This window comes from Microcaecilia unicolor, chromosome 6 (genome assembly GCF_901765095.1).
Source record: "Microcaecilia unicolor chromosome 6, aMicUni1.1, whole genome shotgun sequence".
NCBI lineage: Eukaryota > Metazoa > Chordata > Amphibia > Gymnophiona > Siphonopidae > Microcaecilia > Microcaecilia unicolor.
The window spans coordinates 296,833,381-296,852,010 of record NC_044036.1 but is presented as its reverse complement, the minus strand read 5'-3'; the positions used below and the strand labels follow the sequence as shown (position 1 = coordinate 296,852,010).

The window sequence follows — 18,630 nt, the reverse complement described above, 5'->3', positions numbered from 1 at the left end:
CTTGAGCGCGCCGTTCACAGCCGCTGTCTTGATTTTCTCTCCTCTCATGCCATCCTCGACCCACTCCAGTCCCGCCCTCTCCACTCGACAGAAACAGCACTCTCTAAAGTCTGCAATGACCTGCTCCTGGCCAAATCCAGAGGCCACTACTCCATCCTCATCCTCCTCGATCTTTCTGCCGCTTTTGACACTGTCAATCACGATTTCCTTCTCGCCACACTGGCCTCATTTGGGTTCCAGGGCTCTGTCCTCTCCTGGTTCTCCTCCTATCTCTCCCACCGCACATTCAGGGTGCACTCTCATGGATCTTCCTCCACTCCCATCCCGCTATCTGTTGGAGTTCCCCAGGGATCTGTTCTTGGACCCCTTCTCTTCTCTATCTACACCTCTTCCCTAGGCTCACTGATCTCATCTCATGGCTTCCAGTATCATCTTTATGCTGATGACACCCAGCTCTATCTCTCCACACCAGACATCACCGCAGACACCCAGGCCAAGGTATCGGGCTGCCTATCCGACATTGCTGCCTGGATGTCCAACCGCCACCTGAAGCTGAACATGTCCAAGACCGAGCTCCTCGTCTTTCCACCTAAGTCCACTTCTCCTCTTCCCCCACTCTCTATCTCAGTTGATGGCACCCTCATCCTCCCCGTCTCATCTGCCCGCAACCTCGGGGTCATCTTCGACTCCTCCCTCTCCTTCTCTGCGCATATCCAGCAGACTGCCAAAACCTGTCGCTTCTTCCTTTTCAACATCAACAAAATTCGCCCTTTCCTCTCTGAGCACACCACCCGAACTCTCGCCCACGCTCTCATTACCTCTCGTCTCGACTACTGCAACTTGCTCCTCACTGGCCTCCCACTCAGCCATCTATCCCCCCTTCAATCCATTCAGAACTCTGCCGCACGTCTCATATTCCGCCAGAACCGATATACTCGTATCACCCCTCTCCTCAAGTTGCTTCACTGGCTTCCGATCAGATACCGCATCCAATTCAAGCTTCTCCTCCTTACTTACAAATGCACTCACTCTGCTGCTCCTCACTACCTCTCTACCCTCATCTCCCCCTACGTTCCTGCCCGTAACCTCCGCTCACATGACAAATCCCTCCTCTCAGTTCCCTTCTCCACCATTGCCAACTATCCAGGCTCCGCTCATTTTGCCTTGCCTCACCCTATGCCTGGAACAGTCTTCCTGAATCCCTACGCCAAGCCCCCTCCTTACCCATCTTCAAATCCTTGCTTAAAGCTCACCTCTTCAATGCTGCATTCGGAACCTAACCTTTCGAACATATAGGTTGCCCCAATCTGTCTGACCTATCAGATTAACTGTACATTTGTCTTTTAGATTGTAAGCTCTTCGAGCAGGGACTGTTCTTCCATGTTAAATTGTACAGCGCTGCGTAACCCTAGTAGCGCTTTAGAAATGTTAAGTAGTAGTAGTAGTCTTGTCCTTCCCTCCCCCAGGCTTGCCCACTATGAAACCAAACAGTCCTCTGCTTTTTACTTTTGGCCCCCAAACTTTGGAATGACTTGCCCCTCTCTCTTAGATCAGAACTTTCCCTGTCTATGTTTAAAACTCTCCTTAAAAGCCACTTTTTTATTTCTGCATTTAACTTACCCAGTGATCCATTACCCCACTGACCTTGTGATAGTAGCAAAGTTCATTGAGAGGAAGGCACAAACAGATAAAACAGGACACTACCAGTCAGACTTCCCTGTATGACTGATCTCTTTCCTATTAGCATTTTGAATTTCTTTTCCCCTCATTACTTTTATTTATTTTAAATTTTTATAGTGAACCGCTTTGACCATATATTGTAAAGGTGATATATCAAATGAAATCATAAAGAGACTAGGGCTTTTCAGCTTGGAGAAGAGACAGCTGAGGGGAGATATGTTATAGGTCTATGTAATACTAAGTGGAATGGAACGGATAGATGTGAATTGCTTGTTTACTTTTTCCAAAAATAGAAGGACTAGGGCCACATACTGCAGCAGGACATGTTTATCTACTCGTACCCTAGCTGAGTTAATATTTAATCACCTTTCTGACCTCATGTGCAACTTTCTTTAAATTAGTCCCCTTATATTCTAACTCCTTTTATTCTCTTACCTATCTGCGGGATCCTTTTACCGAGCTACAGTAAAAAGGACCCTGCGGTAGCGGTGGGGGCCTTTTTTGCATGTGCCAGGGCCCTTTTTACCACAGCGGGTAAAAAGCCCATAAAAAAGACGGGCCTTGTGGCAAGATTATTCTTACCATGTGGCACTGTGGGGGGGGGGGGGGGGAGCACTTACTGCCACCCATTGAAGTGGCGGTAAGGTCTCCCACGGTAACCCAGTAGTAATCAGGTAGCGTCGCACTAGAAATTATGGAATTATTTTCCATAGCACCAGAAATGGTGCATGCTCAAGGTGGAACTACCGCCGGCAGCAGCATTGAGCAGCAGTATTTCCGGGTTGCTGTGCGGCAAGCCCATTGCCGCATGGCAACCCTTTAGTAAAAGGGCCCCTATCAGGGGCATTTTCGAAGGAGAAGGACGCCAATCTTCCGACACAAATCGGGAGATGGGCGTCCTTCTCTCAGGGTCGCCCAAATCAGCATAATGGAAAGCCAATTTTGGGCATCCTTAACTGCTTTCTGTTGCAGGGACGACCAAAATTCACGGGGGCGTGTCAGCACCGTACCGAAGGCAGGACTGGGGCATGATTTAGAGATGGGCGTTCTTGGCCGATAATGGAAAAAAGAAGGGCATCCCTGACGAGCATTTGGAAGACTTTACTTGGTCCATTTTTTTCACGACCAAGCCTCGAAAAGGTGCCCGAACTGACCAGATGACTACCGGAAGGAATCGAGGATGACCTCCCCTTACTCCCACAGTGGTCACCAACCCCCTCTCACCCAAAAGAAAATATAAAAACATTTTTTTGCCAGCTTCTATGTCAACCTCAAATGTCATACCCAGCTCCATGACAGCAGTATGCAGGTCCCTGGAGCAGTTTTTAGTGAGTGCAGTGCACTTCAGGCAGGCGGACCCAGGCCCATCCCCCCCTACCTGTTACACTTGTGGTGGTAAATGTTGAGCCCTCCAAACCCCCCCAAAACTCACTGTACCCACATGTAGGTGCCCCCCTTCACCCCTTAGGGCTATGGTAGTGCTGTACAGTTGTGGGGAGTGGGTTTTTGGGGGGGGGGGGTTGGGGGGCTCATCTGCCTGCAACCTCGGGGTCATCTTTGATTCCTCCCTCTCCTTCTCTGCGCATATCCAGCAGATAGCCAAGACCTGTCGCTTCTTCCTCTATAACATCAGCAAAATTCACCCCTTCCTGTCTGAGCACACCACCCGAACTCTCATCCATTCTCTCATTACCTCTCGCCTTGACTACTGCAACCTACTCCTCACTGGCCTCCCATTTTGCCACCTGTCCCCCCTTCAGTCCATTCAAAACTCTGCTGCACGTCTTATCTTCCGCCTGAACCGGTACACTAATATCACCCCTCTCCTCAAGTCACTTCACTGACTTCCGATCAGGTACCGCATACAGTTTAAGTTTCTCCTACTAACCTACAAATGCACTCGGTCTGCAGCCCCTCCTTACCTCTCTACCCTCATCTCCCCTTACATCCCTACCCGTAACCTCCGCTCTCAAGACAAATCCCTCCTGTCAGTTCCCTTCTCCACCACCGCCAACTCCAGGCTCCGCCCTTTCTGCGTCGCCTCACCCCATGCCTGGAGTAAACTCCCTGAGCCCATACGCCAGGCCCCCTCCCTGCCCATCTTCAAAGCCTTGCTCAAAGCCCACCTCTTCAATGTCGCCTTCGGCACCTAACCATCATACCTCTATTCAGTAAACCTGGACTGCCCCTACTTGACATTTCGCCATTTAGATTGTAAGCTCCTTGGAGCAGGGACTGTCCTTTATGTTCAATTTATGTTAATCTGTACAGCGCTGCGTAACCCTAGTAGCGCTCTAGAAATGTTAAGTAGTATTAGTAGTAGTCAGCACATAAGGTAAGGGAGCAATCCACCTGGGAGCAATTTGTGAAGTCCACTGCAGTGCCCCCTAGGGTGCCCAGTTGGTGTCCTGGCATGTGAGGGGGACCAGTGCACTGTGAATGCTGGCTCCTCCCACGACCAAATAGCATGGATTTGGTCGTTTTTGAGATGGGCGTCCTCAGTTTCCATTATCGCCGAAAACCGGGGACGACCATCTCTAACGTCAACCTAAATTTCATGATTTGGGCGTCCCCAACTGTATTATCGAAATGAAAGATGGACTCCCATCTTGTTTAGATAATACTGGTTGCCCCGCCCCTTTACAGGGGCCGTCCTGCGAGGACGCCCTCATGACAATTTGGGCGGCCAGTTCGATTATGCCCCTCTATATGTTCCATCTTTGTTTATATCTTACACTGCCTATGAAAATGTTTTATTACGTATTTTGTTGACATTGTAAGTAGTATATTATGCCATAGTTTGTACTGTTATTTGAATATTTTTACTGCTGTAATTGTCTGTGGCTTATGTTTGTTTTATTCTTACTGTACAGCGCCTTAAGTGAATTCCTTCAAAAAAGCAGTAAATAAATCCTAATAAATAAGTAAATAAAGCTACAAAGTAGTAAACTTAAAACAAATTGGAGAAAATATTTCTTAACTCAACGTGTAATATAATTCTGGAATTTGTTGCCATAGAATATGGTAAGAGCAGTTAGCTTAGCAGGGTTTTAAAAAGGTTTGGATGATTCCTAAGCTGTTTATTAAGATGGAAAACCCCACTTCATATTTCTAGGATAAGCAGCATAAAATTTGTTTTACTCTTGGAGTCTTGCCAGGTACTTTAGCAAATATGTTATTTGTGGTGATACTTGTAAATTTAACAATCTAATATAATAAAACTCACCCTCAACGTTCTGAGGACACGGACGTCACTTCCGTATAAAAACACAACCGCAACGTTCTGAGGACACTGATGTCACTTCCGTAATGAAGGGTTCGTGGTGATGAAGCCACCGAAAGCACCATGTCGCTGGGCCCTGCCCTCGCGTCAACGTGATGACGTCGAGGGCGGAGCAATGGCGTCACGCATCGAGGGCGGGGCAATGGAGTCAGTGGCTTCATAACCAAGAAGCTGATGAAGGTGCGTTCACGAGATGCGGACCTATGGCGTCAGTGGCTTCAGAACGACGAACCGGTGGGTAGGGAGGGAGGGGGTGTTGGGGAGGAAAACCTTGCTAGCGCCCGTTTCATTTGATCCAGAAACGGTCCTTTTTTACTAGTATAAAATAAAAAAGAAGAGTTGCTCTGGGAGCAACTCTTGATCTACCTATATAAGTGGTTGGTACAACATCAGAATAACTAAATTGAAAGATTTATTTGGATAAAGAAGTTTGGTTTAATTGTATAATGATATCATAGGAGGAAATGCAATGACAGGATTCTCCTCATTTCTCAGGATTTTTAAAATTTGGAATGTATTGTACAAAAGTCTCACTAAATGTAGTCTGACCATTTTCCTAAAGGCACCAGACTGGGCAGAAGTGAGTAGGCCTCACTCCTGCCTGAAGACATTCCTCCCCCCCCCCCCCCCCCCCCACTGCTCACCATTGTTTGTACAGGTTTCCCCTATGGGACATGGGGAGAGGAGTCTGGGGGTCCTGATCCTGAAGGGGGGGGGAGGGTCTTGAGCCAGTATAGGTGGGGAACCCTGCTCTGCAGCTTTGTGGCTCGATGCTCCTGGGCAGTGAAATAACCCCAACAAATAGTTGGGGTTATTTTACCATGATTTTTGGGATGTAACACAACTTGCAGTGTATCATTATTTCCTAATTTGTGACAACTTAATTATCGCCACAGTATTTTATGTCAAGTAGTGTTAGGGTCATTTAAGTTGCACTAAGGACCAAGCAACATGACTTAAGGCCCTAAATCTGCTTGATGATTTCCTCCCGCCACCACCCCCCTTTCCCTCTCCCACCCCCCAGTGCACACACACAGGCTGAGACTCCTAGGCCAGTAAAAAGACCCTGAAGCAATGAGCAAACCAGAAATCAGATGGTGGTGTACATGTAATGCAGACACTGCAGCATTTGATTTCATTTCATTTCTAAACTGACAGTCTTGACTCCTGACACAAGGCACAGTTACTGAATCATGGTCGTGTTGAGTCCTTCGAGTCCCTTCGTCATACTCTGCTTTGGTTACTACTAATGAAGTGGCTTTGTGTGAACATCCTGGGTGTCACCCGCTCATTGGACCTCACTTTCTTCTTTGACAATAGTCTCTTCACACATATAAACCTTCCAAAATTGTCTCCTTAGTTTCCTTTTCTTCTGTCTCCTAGGGGCCTGAAGGGAAACCAGGAAAACAGGGTGAAAAAGGCCAACCAGGTAGAAAGGTAAAACACATCTTGTTCTTCCTTGCTTATAATAACTCCTCAACCACCATAATGTATGCAGTGACATTTATGTTAGGAATTTACAACTGTGCAGATTGGGTCATCCAGCCACCCATAGTCCTGTTGCTTCTTTATTCCGGATCAGCATATCAACTTACCTATACAGGCACTGTCGTCAAACTTCCAAAACATAAAACAGTAGCATTGGTTATGAGCCATCTGACAAATAAGTACTCTAGAAACATCTAGGAAGAACTAACCATCTGTGAGTAATATTACTATGCAACATGGTTCATTTTTGCTTTGAGTGAATATAGATTGAATTAGGCTCTGCAGTAAATATATGTTTCTTTGCTTTGCAGGGCAGCAAAGGCTTTCAAGGGCATTTGGGAGAGCTTGGCCATCCAGGAGCCACAGGTCCCATTGGGAGCAAGGGCTTAAAAGGATCCAGAGGAACTTTGGGATATATGGTAAAGACAGAACATTATTTATTTATGTACTTACTTAGGGCCCTGTTTACTAAGCTGCGTTATATGTGCGTTAGCGTTTTTAAAGCGTGTTAACCACGTATGCACGTTAACTGTGTATGCGCCTACAATATCCCTATAGGTGCCTACATGGTTAGCACACGCGCTAATTGTAGGCGCATTAAAAACGCTAACGTGCCTTGGACCCTCACTTACTTACTTTGGTGTTGAGCTCATCTTTATAATAAACCCACAGTGAGTTACAAATTATTAACGTACGATAATACTGCAAGATATATCAGCGTGGGAACAGCCCCCAGAAGCTTAAAAACCCTCAACTCAGCAATCACAACCTGCACCTAATAAAGATTTTTTTAAATAGGTATTTAAATGTCTCCAAAATTGCAGTAGCCCCTGTACAGCATACCATGCCCGTAGAATCACATTCCACAATACAGAAACTCCTGATAGAAAGGAATCTCAAATAGGCTATAGCCAAATGAGCAACCACAGCCCAGGGACTACCACCAAGTTACCACCCTGCAAATGTAACAACCGCTGAAGATCATACCACTGCCATTTCAACAATAAATAACCCAGACCCACTAAAATTTTAAAAGCCAGCATCAAGCTTTAAACTGAGTCTGCATTCCAAACAGCAACCAGTGAAAGACAGGGGTAATATGTGCATGAAGACCCACCACACTCAAAACCTCGCATCTGCATTTTGAACCATCTGAAGCTGTTAAACATTCTTCTCTGGCAAATCTAAACCAGAGTCATTGAGCACTGGCACTCTATAACCCATTCTAAATGGGAGGCTCCTATGGTACGCCATTGTGAGCAGGTTCATCATCAATTTGACCAACTTCGATGTACGGTGATTGACCAAGTGCAATTGGGCAAGAGAGGGGGAGATATTAAAAAGGTCCTCTGGTGTAAAGAGCAGCAGTGGATCTTTACACTTAAAACAACAGAACTGTATGGTTTAAACAGAAATATCGAATGGAATGCTTACTTCTGATTGACAGCTGAAGTATGCGTGTTGGAACGTAACGTTTTTTGGCTATTGGTGGCGTCAGCTTCCGGGTCCGATTGGTTGGCCGGAAGTGCTGGGGATTTAAATTTCACGTCGTACAAGCCTCCGTCAGCGCCATCTTTGATGTCAGATAATATTGAGAGTTTGTGACTAATTTCAGGAGTAGTTTCTTTCCTGACGCAGCCAACATATAGGCGAAACAAGGCGCTCTTTAATGATGAATTTCCTGAACATGACTGGTGTAGTGAAGATGTGATGGGACAAATGGACTATTGAGAGGCAAGTTCCCTAATGGAAGATTTGTGGTTGGCTAGCGGTTGGGTGGTGTTGAGGCGAAGTAGGATTGGATTACAACTGGATTACAACCACACCTGCAATTGCAACTTTGACCACTACTTGAACTACATTTTGCACCACAATTATAAGTATTAGTATCTTTTTTTACTTTTTCATCAAATTAGGGTTTTGCCCTTATTGAAAGGTTTCCCACTCATGGCAGGCTCAATGCGGCTTACTTATTTGTACCTGGGGCAATGGAGGGTTAAGTGACTTGCCCAGAGTCACAAGGAGCTGCCTGTGCCTGAAGTGGGAATCGAACTCAGTTCCCCAGGACCAGAGTCCACCACCCAAACCACTAGGCCACTCCTCCTGGGTTCCAGGTCGTATGTACCAGGGTCAAGTGTACAGGATTTTTGTTTTTGTAATTGGGCAGTTTACCCAGGGGTCACGTGATTTATACATAGAGGTGTTGTGTTATCACCTTCCTGTCTCTTTTTTTCAGGTATAAGGTTTTGAAACCATCTGTTTTTCTCTGTGTTCAGAGTTTTTCAGATTTTTTTTTTCCTTATGTGCCCAGATGGGACCAGTGATAGTACCTCACTCCCTGATTTGATAGGGTTTGTTTGAATACTGTAAGTATTTTCCCTATCGGGAGGCGTTTGAGGTTCCAATTGCTAAACATTTCTTAAGATTTATTGTTGTAAATCTGAGGTTTTCAGGAGGTGTGACACAAAATCAGTTACTTAGTTTCAAGCTTATTTGAATTTTTGAAATCTAAATAAAGTAAATTACAGTAATCTAAACATAAACCAATATCTATTGTCCTTAACATCCCTTACACGTTCACCCGTGCATTGCGATCCCTCAACACTCACTGGCTGGTTCTCCCATCTCCTAAATTGGCCCGTTTTGAGTCAATACATAATTCAGCTTTTTTCTTCTTATCCCCATTCCTCTGGAATAATTTGCCATCTCTCACATCTGTTCAGAACTTTTGTTTCCTAAGTTTAAATAAAGTTCTTTTAAAATCTCACTTCTTTCAATCTGCTTTTGGAGTTTTTGAACAGTAAGGCCTGGTTGGCCTGCGGACTTATACATCTTTGGGTTGTGGCTGGTGTTTCAACTACTCTTTCTTATCCTAAATGGAGTTCTTTTCTGTTAACTGTAAATGACAGTATATTAAATTATTTTACTAAATAATAATAATAATAAAACATAATAACAGCAACATAATCTGCATACAATCTTTCTGTGTGAAACACATCCTTATCCTATACAACTATCACAAATGGAAGTCACACATTATGTTGTGTCATTAATGACTTAATATCCTGCCAAATCCTCTTCACTATGGTTCAAAGCAGGTTACAGTATACAATAGCCAGCCGTTTCTGGGAATATACAATAAACAAAATCAAAAAGCTGGACTAACACATCTTTAACAGTCATGAATTTCCTGAATAGATGTCTTCAACTCACATTGAAAAGTATAATAAAATAATCTAAAAAAAAGGACTATTCCATTCATGAGCAGCAAATGTGTGTAAAAGACTTTTCAAAAATTATAGTAAAGAATTTATCTGTCCAGTTCGGAAAGTATAATAACAAATTGCCCTGCCAATGCAATAATTCACTACAAGATGGAAAACAAAGTAATGAGACCATAAACCATGGAGCCAGATACATTCACAGTTTTAAACACAAAACATAAAAATTTAGAACTGAAAATGTGAACACAGGGGAAGCCAATGAAGCTGATACAAGAATGGAGATATTTTATTGCAATGTTTTGTATCTGGGTATATCAGTGAAATTGCAGAATCATCTGCAATTGTTACAAAATACAACAGCCCGTATGATTTTCAAAATGAGTAAGTTTGATCATGTGTCTCCACTATTAAGGGAGCTGCATTGACTTCAGAGGCATAAATAGGTGGGTCGCCAGGGGAGTAGCCACTCCCCCAAACGGACTTCCAATGGCTCCAGTGCCTATTTTTGATGCAATCCATCACGTTTAAATTAAGCGCCGGTGCTGTCAGCAGTCCATTGTCCGCTCCCTCCGTGCCCTCAACCTGGCTACACTTCTGATTGGTTTCCTCTGCGAGTGCATGTAATTTTTAAATCGTGTATTATTTTTAAGATTTGGTATAGCCTAACATCATTACAGGTTATCCACCAGCTCTCTTGCTCATCTAGGTAAGTTCTAGCCGAACTTTACATTGGATGGACTTAATCAGTCCATCTTTTAAGGGAATTTGATTTTTTTTTTTAAGTTCTGGAGAATTCTTTTTCTTATCAAGCAGCTCAAGTTTTGAACAATTTACTGCTTAGCCTAAAGAATCGATCTTCTTGTGTGCTATTTTGGAAGGGTTTAAAAACTTTATTTTTGGCAATTGTTACCCATTAATTTACAGTCTCTATTTACCTATAATATGTTTAAGAAGGATTTAAAGACTTTATTTCTTAATTGCATATTCAGAGAATAGTATTTCTGCTATCTATGCCAAATTTTTAATTTATGTTACATCCTAGACATATTGAGGAGCGTAATCGAAAGGGATGTCCAAGTTTTGATGAGGACGTCCTCGCAAAAGGTCCTCCTCCAGGGGCAGGGAAACCCATATTTTTGAAACAAGATGGACGTCCATCTTTTGTTTTGATAATACGGTCAGGGATGTCCAAATCCTGAAATTTGGTTGTCCTTAGAGACGGTCATCCCTAGACTTGGTCGTTTCTGATTTTCAGCGATAATAGAAACCAAGGACGTCCATCTCAGAAATGACCAAATGCAAGCCATTTGGTCGTGGGAGGAGCCAGCATTTGTAGTGCACTGGTCCCCCCGACATGCTAGGACACCAACCGGGCACCCTATGGGGCACTGCAGTGGACTTCATAAATTGTTCCCAGGTACATAGCTCCCTTACCTTGTGTGCCGATCCCCCCAAAACCTACTACCCACAACTGTACACCATTACCATAGCCCTTATGGGTGAAGGGGGGCACCTAGATGTGGGTACAGTGGGTTTCTGGTAGGTTTTGGAGGGCTTGCTGTTTCCTCCACAAATGTAACAGGTAGGGGGGGATGGGCCTGGGTCCACCTGCCTGACGTGCACTGCACCCACTAAAACTGTTCCAGGTACCTGCATACTGCTGTGATGGACCTGAGTATGACATCTGAGGGTGGCAATCAATATTTTTAAAGATTTATTTGAGGGTGGGAGGGGGTTAGTGACCACTGGGGGAGTAAGGGGAGGTCATCCCCAAGTCTCTTCGGTGGTCATCTGGTCAGTTCAGGCACCTTTTTGTGCCTTGGTCATAAGAAAAACACGACCAGGTAAAGATGTCCAAATGTTTGTCAGGGACGACCTTGTTTCTTTCGATTATGGGTCGAGGACGTCCTAGTGTTAGGCATGCCCAAGTGCCGCCTTTACTACGCCTCTGATACGCCCCTTGAACTTTGGCCGTCCCTGCGACGGAAAGCAGTTGGGGACGTCCAAAATCAGCTTTCGATTATACCGATTTGGACAATCCTATGAGAAAGGATGCCCATCTTCCAATTTATGTCGAAAGATGGGCATCCTTCTCTTTCGAAAATAAGCCCAATTGTGATCTATATTCTTGCTGTAATCGGCTTTGAACTATACAAATGGAACTAGCGGACTATAAGAAACCTAACTGTAGGGAGAGAGAGAGAGAGTATAAGAGTATAAGAGTTGTTATGCCAGCTTATACCAACAGTCCATTGAACCCAGCATATTATTTCCAATAGCAGTCAGTTCAGTTCACTTGGAAGTAGTCGGCAGATAAAGTGGAGATGAATTTCTTGGTGCTTACTTCCTGAAGTAAGAGGTGGAGAATCTAAGTCTAACTGGCTAATAGTTGTTAAATGATGTATCTTCCAGAACCTTTTACCTCACTTGGTCAAAAATCTCAAGCAAGTTGTACATTATATTTATCACAAACTAAACTGTGTAATGATTTTGTTCTGTATATCTAAGCATGATGACCATTGAGTACATAGGAAATATGCCATTTTTGACTACCATCTCTTGAAACAATTCTCCCTGTTTTGCTGATTCTCATAGGGTCCTCCAGGGAGAATGGGTATTCAGGGAGAGCCCGGATTACTTGGGTATCAGGTAAAAGCAACATTTAAAGATACTGTTCTGACTTTGATGTATGCGACTTAATATCACTCTTGGAAGAAGCTTGCTGAGACTTGTAATTTAAAGGGAATCTAGCCTGCAGGGCCAGGTAATTGAAAGAAGAAGGAAGACTGACAAAGAAATAGAGAGAAATGGGACTAAAACACTTAAGACAAAATAGACTTGTAGAAGGCTTCCATTTAAAAAGTTTGGGCAGTTGGCATTTTGGTGGTGGTAATCATTTGCCAGGGTATAGAAGCAGGGGTTGTTTGCTGTATGCATGGAGCTATGCTGGCTGATATTGAATATCTCATATACGGGTCTGGAGTATTTTGAGGACTTAGGCTATAGAATTGAGCTGTGTCCTGAAAATATTCTGACGCACAGTGAAAATTGGGCGGTAACTCCAACTTGACGCATGTAGGCGATTACCGTATGGTTAACACAAGAGGCATTACTGCTACGTCAATGGCTGGCGATAAGGTCTCAGAACCAAAATGGCCACGCGGCAATTTTTATTTTGCTGCATGTCCATTTTTGGCAGAAATTTTAAAAAGGAATTTTTTGCAGGCGCACCAAAAACTGGATCTGTGTGCACCCAAAACCCGTGCCTACACCACTGCAGACCATTTTTCAGTGCACTTTAGTAAAAGGACCCCTAACCCTCTAACACATCTTACTCTTTTACCTATCTATATGTTCCATCTTTGCTTATACCCTTCACTGTCAATTAAAATATTCTGTTACGTATTGTGTTGACATTGTAAGTAGTATACTATGCCATACTTTGTATTGTTATTTGAATATTTTTACTGCTATAATTGCCTATTGCTCATGTTTCATTTATTCTTACTGTACACCGCCCTGAGTGAATTCTTCAAAAAGGCGGTAAATAAATCCTAATAAATGAATAAGATGTGTAAAGATAAAGAGAATGATACTGCCTGTATTTTGTCTCCAGGAAGAGAAGTACTACCTCATAGGAGGTAGGGTAACTTGTCTAATGCCTTCAAGTAGCGTTCTGTTTGATTTTGTGAGGTAATGCTTACTGATGGACCAGTTGCTTTTGTATTTATTTTGTTTAATTAGATTTTGCTCAGACCTTTTTCAATAGTAGCCCGAGGTGATTTACCATTCAAGTACACTAGAGGGCTCATTTCCAAAACGCTTAGGCTTACAAAGATGCATAGGTTACTATGATACTTTGTAAGTCTAAATGCTTTGAAAATACACCTCCATGTGTTTTCCTGTCCTTAGAGGGCTCACAATCCAATTTTGTACCTGAGACCATGGAGGGTAAAGTGACTTTCCCAAGATCATAGGGGATAGCAGTAGGATTTGAACCGAGTGCCCCTGACTGTCAAGGCTGTACTCTAAGCCCTAGGCCCAGGGTTGCCAGCTGGGAAAAATTTTCCCAGCCCGAAACTAGCCGTAAACCCTACCGTAGCCAATCCCCGTCTTCCGCGTCACCGAACCCCGCCCCCCGTGTCACTAACACCGCCTCCCATGTCACTAATCCCGCCCCTTACATCATCCCTGACGTCAACCCCGCCCCTGAAAGGCTTCTATTGGTCCAATTTGGACCAATGGAAGCCCCGGAAAAGCTTCTATTGGGCCAAATTGGACCAATAGAAGCCTCGGAAAAGCTTCTATTGGATCGAATTGGACCAAAAGAAGCCCCGGAAAAAACCGCCGAACTCGCACAGCAGCGACGGGAAAACCGCCCAAAAAAACCGCATCCCGCGGCCGGCGAAATTTTCCCGCCGCCGCTGGCGAAAACCCGCCCAATTGGGCGTTAAAACCGCCCACCTGGCAACCTTGCCTAGGCCTGCTCCTCCATGCATGAAAGTAAGCCAGTATCCATACTTCCACTACACTTGTTTCCCTCAGCTGACACAAAGCAAACTTTAAAGTTAAACAAAACCTCAATTACTTTCAAAAATGAATATATTAAACCCTAAATAAAACATTTTTTAAAAATAGTAAATGAAAATAGGAAGAAACTATTTGCATTAGGGACAAAATCATGTGGCAAGATTCAGATATTCATAGATTGTTTCAGAACCTTTGATGGCTGTAGTAGTTTCCTAAAAATAGGGATAGATACATTTTATCTCTTTGGAATCTGAGGTATGACAGCTTTGAAAATGTTTTGTCCTTTACAAACCAACCCCAGCAAGCATCTTCTGAGCTGCTACCAACTAGTGCAGTCACAGAACTCTAGACCCTTGAGAAAATCATTTTTCCTTCTCTGGCACAAAATAATTTTCCATTGATCTCCAATTAAAAACTCATCAAATACTGATGATGTTAAAACCTAAGATGATACAGTGCTGTGCTCTGTTGCCTTGTAATAGGAATTAGATTTAGTCTGTACTTAGACTGAAAGTTGAGGGGTCCTTTTACTAAGCTGCGTGGACAAGGACCCTGCAGTAGCGGTGGAGGCCCTTTTTACCACAGCGGGTAAAAAGCCCCCCCCCCCCCCCAAAAAAAAAGCCATGCTGTAAGATAACCCTTACTGTGTGCCCATGTGGGAGGGAGCCCTTACCGCCAACCACTGAGGTGGCGGTAAGGGCTGCCACGATAACTCAGTGGTAGTCATGGTGATGCTTGATTTACCACCAGGTTAGCACCATGCGAGAGAGAGAAAAAGTTCCGGAACGCTGAAAATGGTGCACACTCCAGCCGGAACTACTACTGGCAACCGTGTTGGGCCAGCGGTAGTTCCATTTTAGTGTGTGGTAAGCCCACATTGGGCTTACTACAGCTATGTAAACAACCCCTTCAGTGACTTGCAGTGTACTACTTCTTTGTGTTCAGGAAGCAATATTTTCATTCACCAGGTCTATACTGGAAGACCTTGTCCGTTCTTTTTATATTTAGGTTTTGTTACTCAGATTTCTAGACTTAGGGGAATAGTTTTCAAGGCAGGCTTTTACCACCACCACACTTTGATTTACCACAATAGTCGCCAACCTGTGGTATTTCAGTACCAGTTCTCCGACTCCCACGGTAAATGAACAATGTTGCTTAATAGCCACCTTGCAAGCAGGCTTGTTCCAGCAGCCTGAGAGCATCAGGCTTCCAAGCCGTGGCCTGATGCTCCTGGACCAAATCTTAAAGGAACCAGCAACCTTTACAAATACCAGTATCCCAGCACCCCCTCCCCCAACCACAAGGCTCCTCATATGGCCCACCCTAAAACAGATAGTGCTCTCAAACCTAAGGCCCTCCAGGTTTGAGGTGCCCCCAAGAAGTGAAACCTCTCAGCTGGATGTAACACCCCTACCAAAGCCCCCCCCCCCCCACCTCATCACCCTGGGAATACCTAAAATCATCCCTTGAATCTAGTGGGCCAATTATCCCTAACGGTAGTACCATGAGACTACTGCTAGGGGTCATTGGTGCCATTTTGAATCACAATGCTTGCAAGGGCAGGAATAAGTGGAGATTGCTCTTGCTGATCCCTACTGGATCCCCAGGGATGATTTGAGATATGCCTAGGGGTCCAGCAGAGGCCTGGATGCAGGGGCATGACTTGAGGGGGGCCTTCTGATGGAGGTGGTTACAACTGGATAGGAGTTTCACTATGTGGGGGCACCACCAGTTTGGGGGGGGCCTTAGGTTTGGTGGCATTATTAGGGGATCTTGTGTTGGGGGGGGTGGCCGTATAAGGAGCTTTATGGCTGGGGGGGGGGGGGGGGGCGCTCAGGTACCAGTATTTGTAAAGGTTGCTGGCCCCTTTAAGTTTCATCCCAGGAGCATCAGTCCATGGCTTTGTGGCCTGTAACTCCTGAGACAGTAAAATAATTCCCGCTTTTTGCTGGGAGGAGGGGGGGGGGTTCCAACTATAAAGTGACTTGTGATGTTCACTACTAGTTGTATTAAAGAATTTACATAATAAGTAGCTGCTTTACATGCATTTGCATTTTTTGCCTCTCATTAATATATAGCCCGCGACAACTTAGTTTTGTTAATTTAAGTGGCATTAGTGCACTTTAAGGGGCAAATAACACAACTTAGAGCCCCAAATGCAGCTTGATAACTCCCCCCCCCCCCCCTTAGACACATTAGTGATTAAGAAAACAAACACACAGAATGTGATGAGAAAATGTTACACTCATACAATGTATTATACTCATAAAACAGTCTCTCTTTTCAACAGGGACATGTAGGATCGCAAGGTCCTATTGGACCACCTGGACAGAAAGGCGAGAAGGTAATTGTTAATACAGAGTGAGGGTAATTTTATGTCAGTTTCACATGTGAGTGGGCTTTTAAAAAACTGAGTCATGCCTCGAAATACTCACGATGCAAGTCAGTGTGTACTGGTATACTAGGCATGCTGAGGTGCACAGTTTGGGCGGAGTCCTGATTTTCACACGTATTTTATAAAATGTCTGTATAATGTACATGCTAACATATATGTCTGCTAATCTCCATGCCTTTAAAACAAATGGGAGGAGTTATTTTTTCACTTAGTGAATAGTTAAGCTCTAGAACTCGTTGCCGGAGGATATGTGGTAACAGTGGTTAGTGTATCTGGGTTTAATAAAAGTTTGAACAAGTTCCTGGAGGAAAAGACCATAGTCTGTTCTTGAGATAGACATGGGGGAAGCCACTGCTTGTCCCAGGATTGGTAGCATGGAATGTTGCTGCTATTTGGGTTTTTCTGCCAGGTGACCTGGATTGTTCTTTAAGAATTTTATAATATTGTAAACTGCTTTGATCAGATTCTGTTTAGCGGTATATCAAGTTTGTGAATAAACATAAACAACCATAAACGTAAACATTGGTCTGACCCAGTATGGCTATTCTTATGTTTATATGTTCATAGAAGCAATTCCTGCAAGATTTCTACTGGTATTTTATAAAGACACTCTGGGGCTCATTTTCGAAAGAGAAAAATGTCTAAAAAGTGGCATAAAGCAACATTTGGACATTTTAATGTATTTTCGAAACCTATTTTTCAGACGTTTTTCTTTGTTCTTCTGCAGTATGTCCATCTCAAGGGGGTGTGTGGGAGGCATGCTAAGGGCGGGATGTTAAGCCATAATAGAACAAAAAAAAAACCGTCCAGGACTAAAAGTAAGACGTTTTGAGCTAGACCTGTTTTTATAACAAATAAGGCATAAAAAAGTGCCGTAAATGACCAGATGACCACTGGAGGAAATCAGAAATGACTCCCCAATTCCCCTCCAGTGGTCACTGACCCCCTTCTAACCCAAAAAATGTGAATAAAAATATGACTTACCAGCCTCAGATGTTCAAGTCAGGTCTATTAGAGCAGCATGCAGGTTCCTGGAGTAGTGTAGTGGTTGGTGCAGTGCATTATGAAGTGGGGGGCTCAGGTCTCTATCTCTCTCTACCTATCACACTTGTGGTGGAAACTGTGACCCCCCCCCCTCCCAAAGTCACCAAAACCCTACTGTACCCACTTATAGATGCCCCTTCACCCATAAGGGCTATTGTAGTGGTGTACAGTGGTGTGGGGGGGGGGGTAGTGGGTTTTGGAGGGCACAGGGAACAAGATAAGGGAGCAAAGGTGAGATGTATACCTGGGAGCACTTTTATGAAGTGCACAGATGTGCCCTTTAGGGTTCCCCATTGCTCTCCTGGGATGTCTGGGGAACCAGTCTGCTAAAAATGCTGGCTCCTCTTACATCCCAGTGGCATGAATCTCTACATCTTGCACTAATTTGGGGGTTTTTTTTGGTTTTTTTTTACAAACGTGGACCAAAAAACCAAAGGGCCCTGTTTACTATGCCGTGCTATAGGCGTGCTATTATTTTTAACATGTGCTAAAACTTTATTGCGCACTAACACTAGAGACACTCATAGGGATATATTGGTGTCTTTAGCGTTAGTGCATACTAAAAACACTAGCGCACCTTAGTAAACAGGGCCCAAAATGTCCAAAACAACAAAAAAGATGTGTTTCTTGTTTGGAAACGAACTTCTTTCCTATTCAGGTTTGAATGCTTTAAACGTCCAAAGTCGGACGTAGACACACTTTCGAAAATGCCCCTCGTAGAACAGCATTTTAGAAAGAACATTCAAATGGGAAATCAGACATCCAAGTCGGGACATGTGAAATTCCTTCAGTACTGTAGAACAGGATCTGCCGGTGTAGAACCTGCTCTAAAATCCATAGTGAAATTGATGACTATGTGCAGAGAAAAACATCCAAATGGCACTTTATGCCATTTTTCTTTTTGAATGAGCCCCATAGGTATCTCTGCCTCCGGAATAATACTAAATCTTGCCCCCCCCCCCCCCCCATTTCAAATGGATAATTTT

At 44.0% G+C, this 18,630-nt stretch overlaps 1 protein-coding gene across 1 annotated transcript in view; it reads left to right on the top strand.

Annotated features, from left to right (window-relative positions):
• Positions 1-18,630, top strand: part of LOC115473204 (collagen alpha-1(XXVII) chain B-like) — a 252,306-nt gene that overhangs the window by 168,158 nt on the left and 65,518 nt on the right. Inside the window, exons 38-41 of the mRNA XM_030207971.1 lie at positions 6,347-6,400; positions 6,763-6,870; positions 12,271-12,324; positions 16,496-16,549. Of these exons, the coding sequence (XP_030063831.1) occupies positions 6,347-6,400; positions 6,763-6,870; positions 12,271-12,324; positions 16,496-16,549 (270 nt within the window). The remainder of the gene's footprint in view (positions 1-6,346; positions 6,401-6,762; positions 6,871-12,270; positions 12,325-16,495; positions 16,550-18,630) is intronic.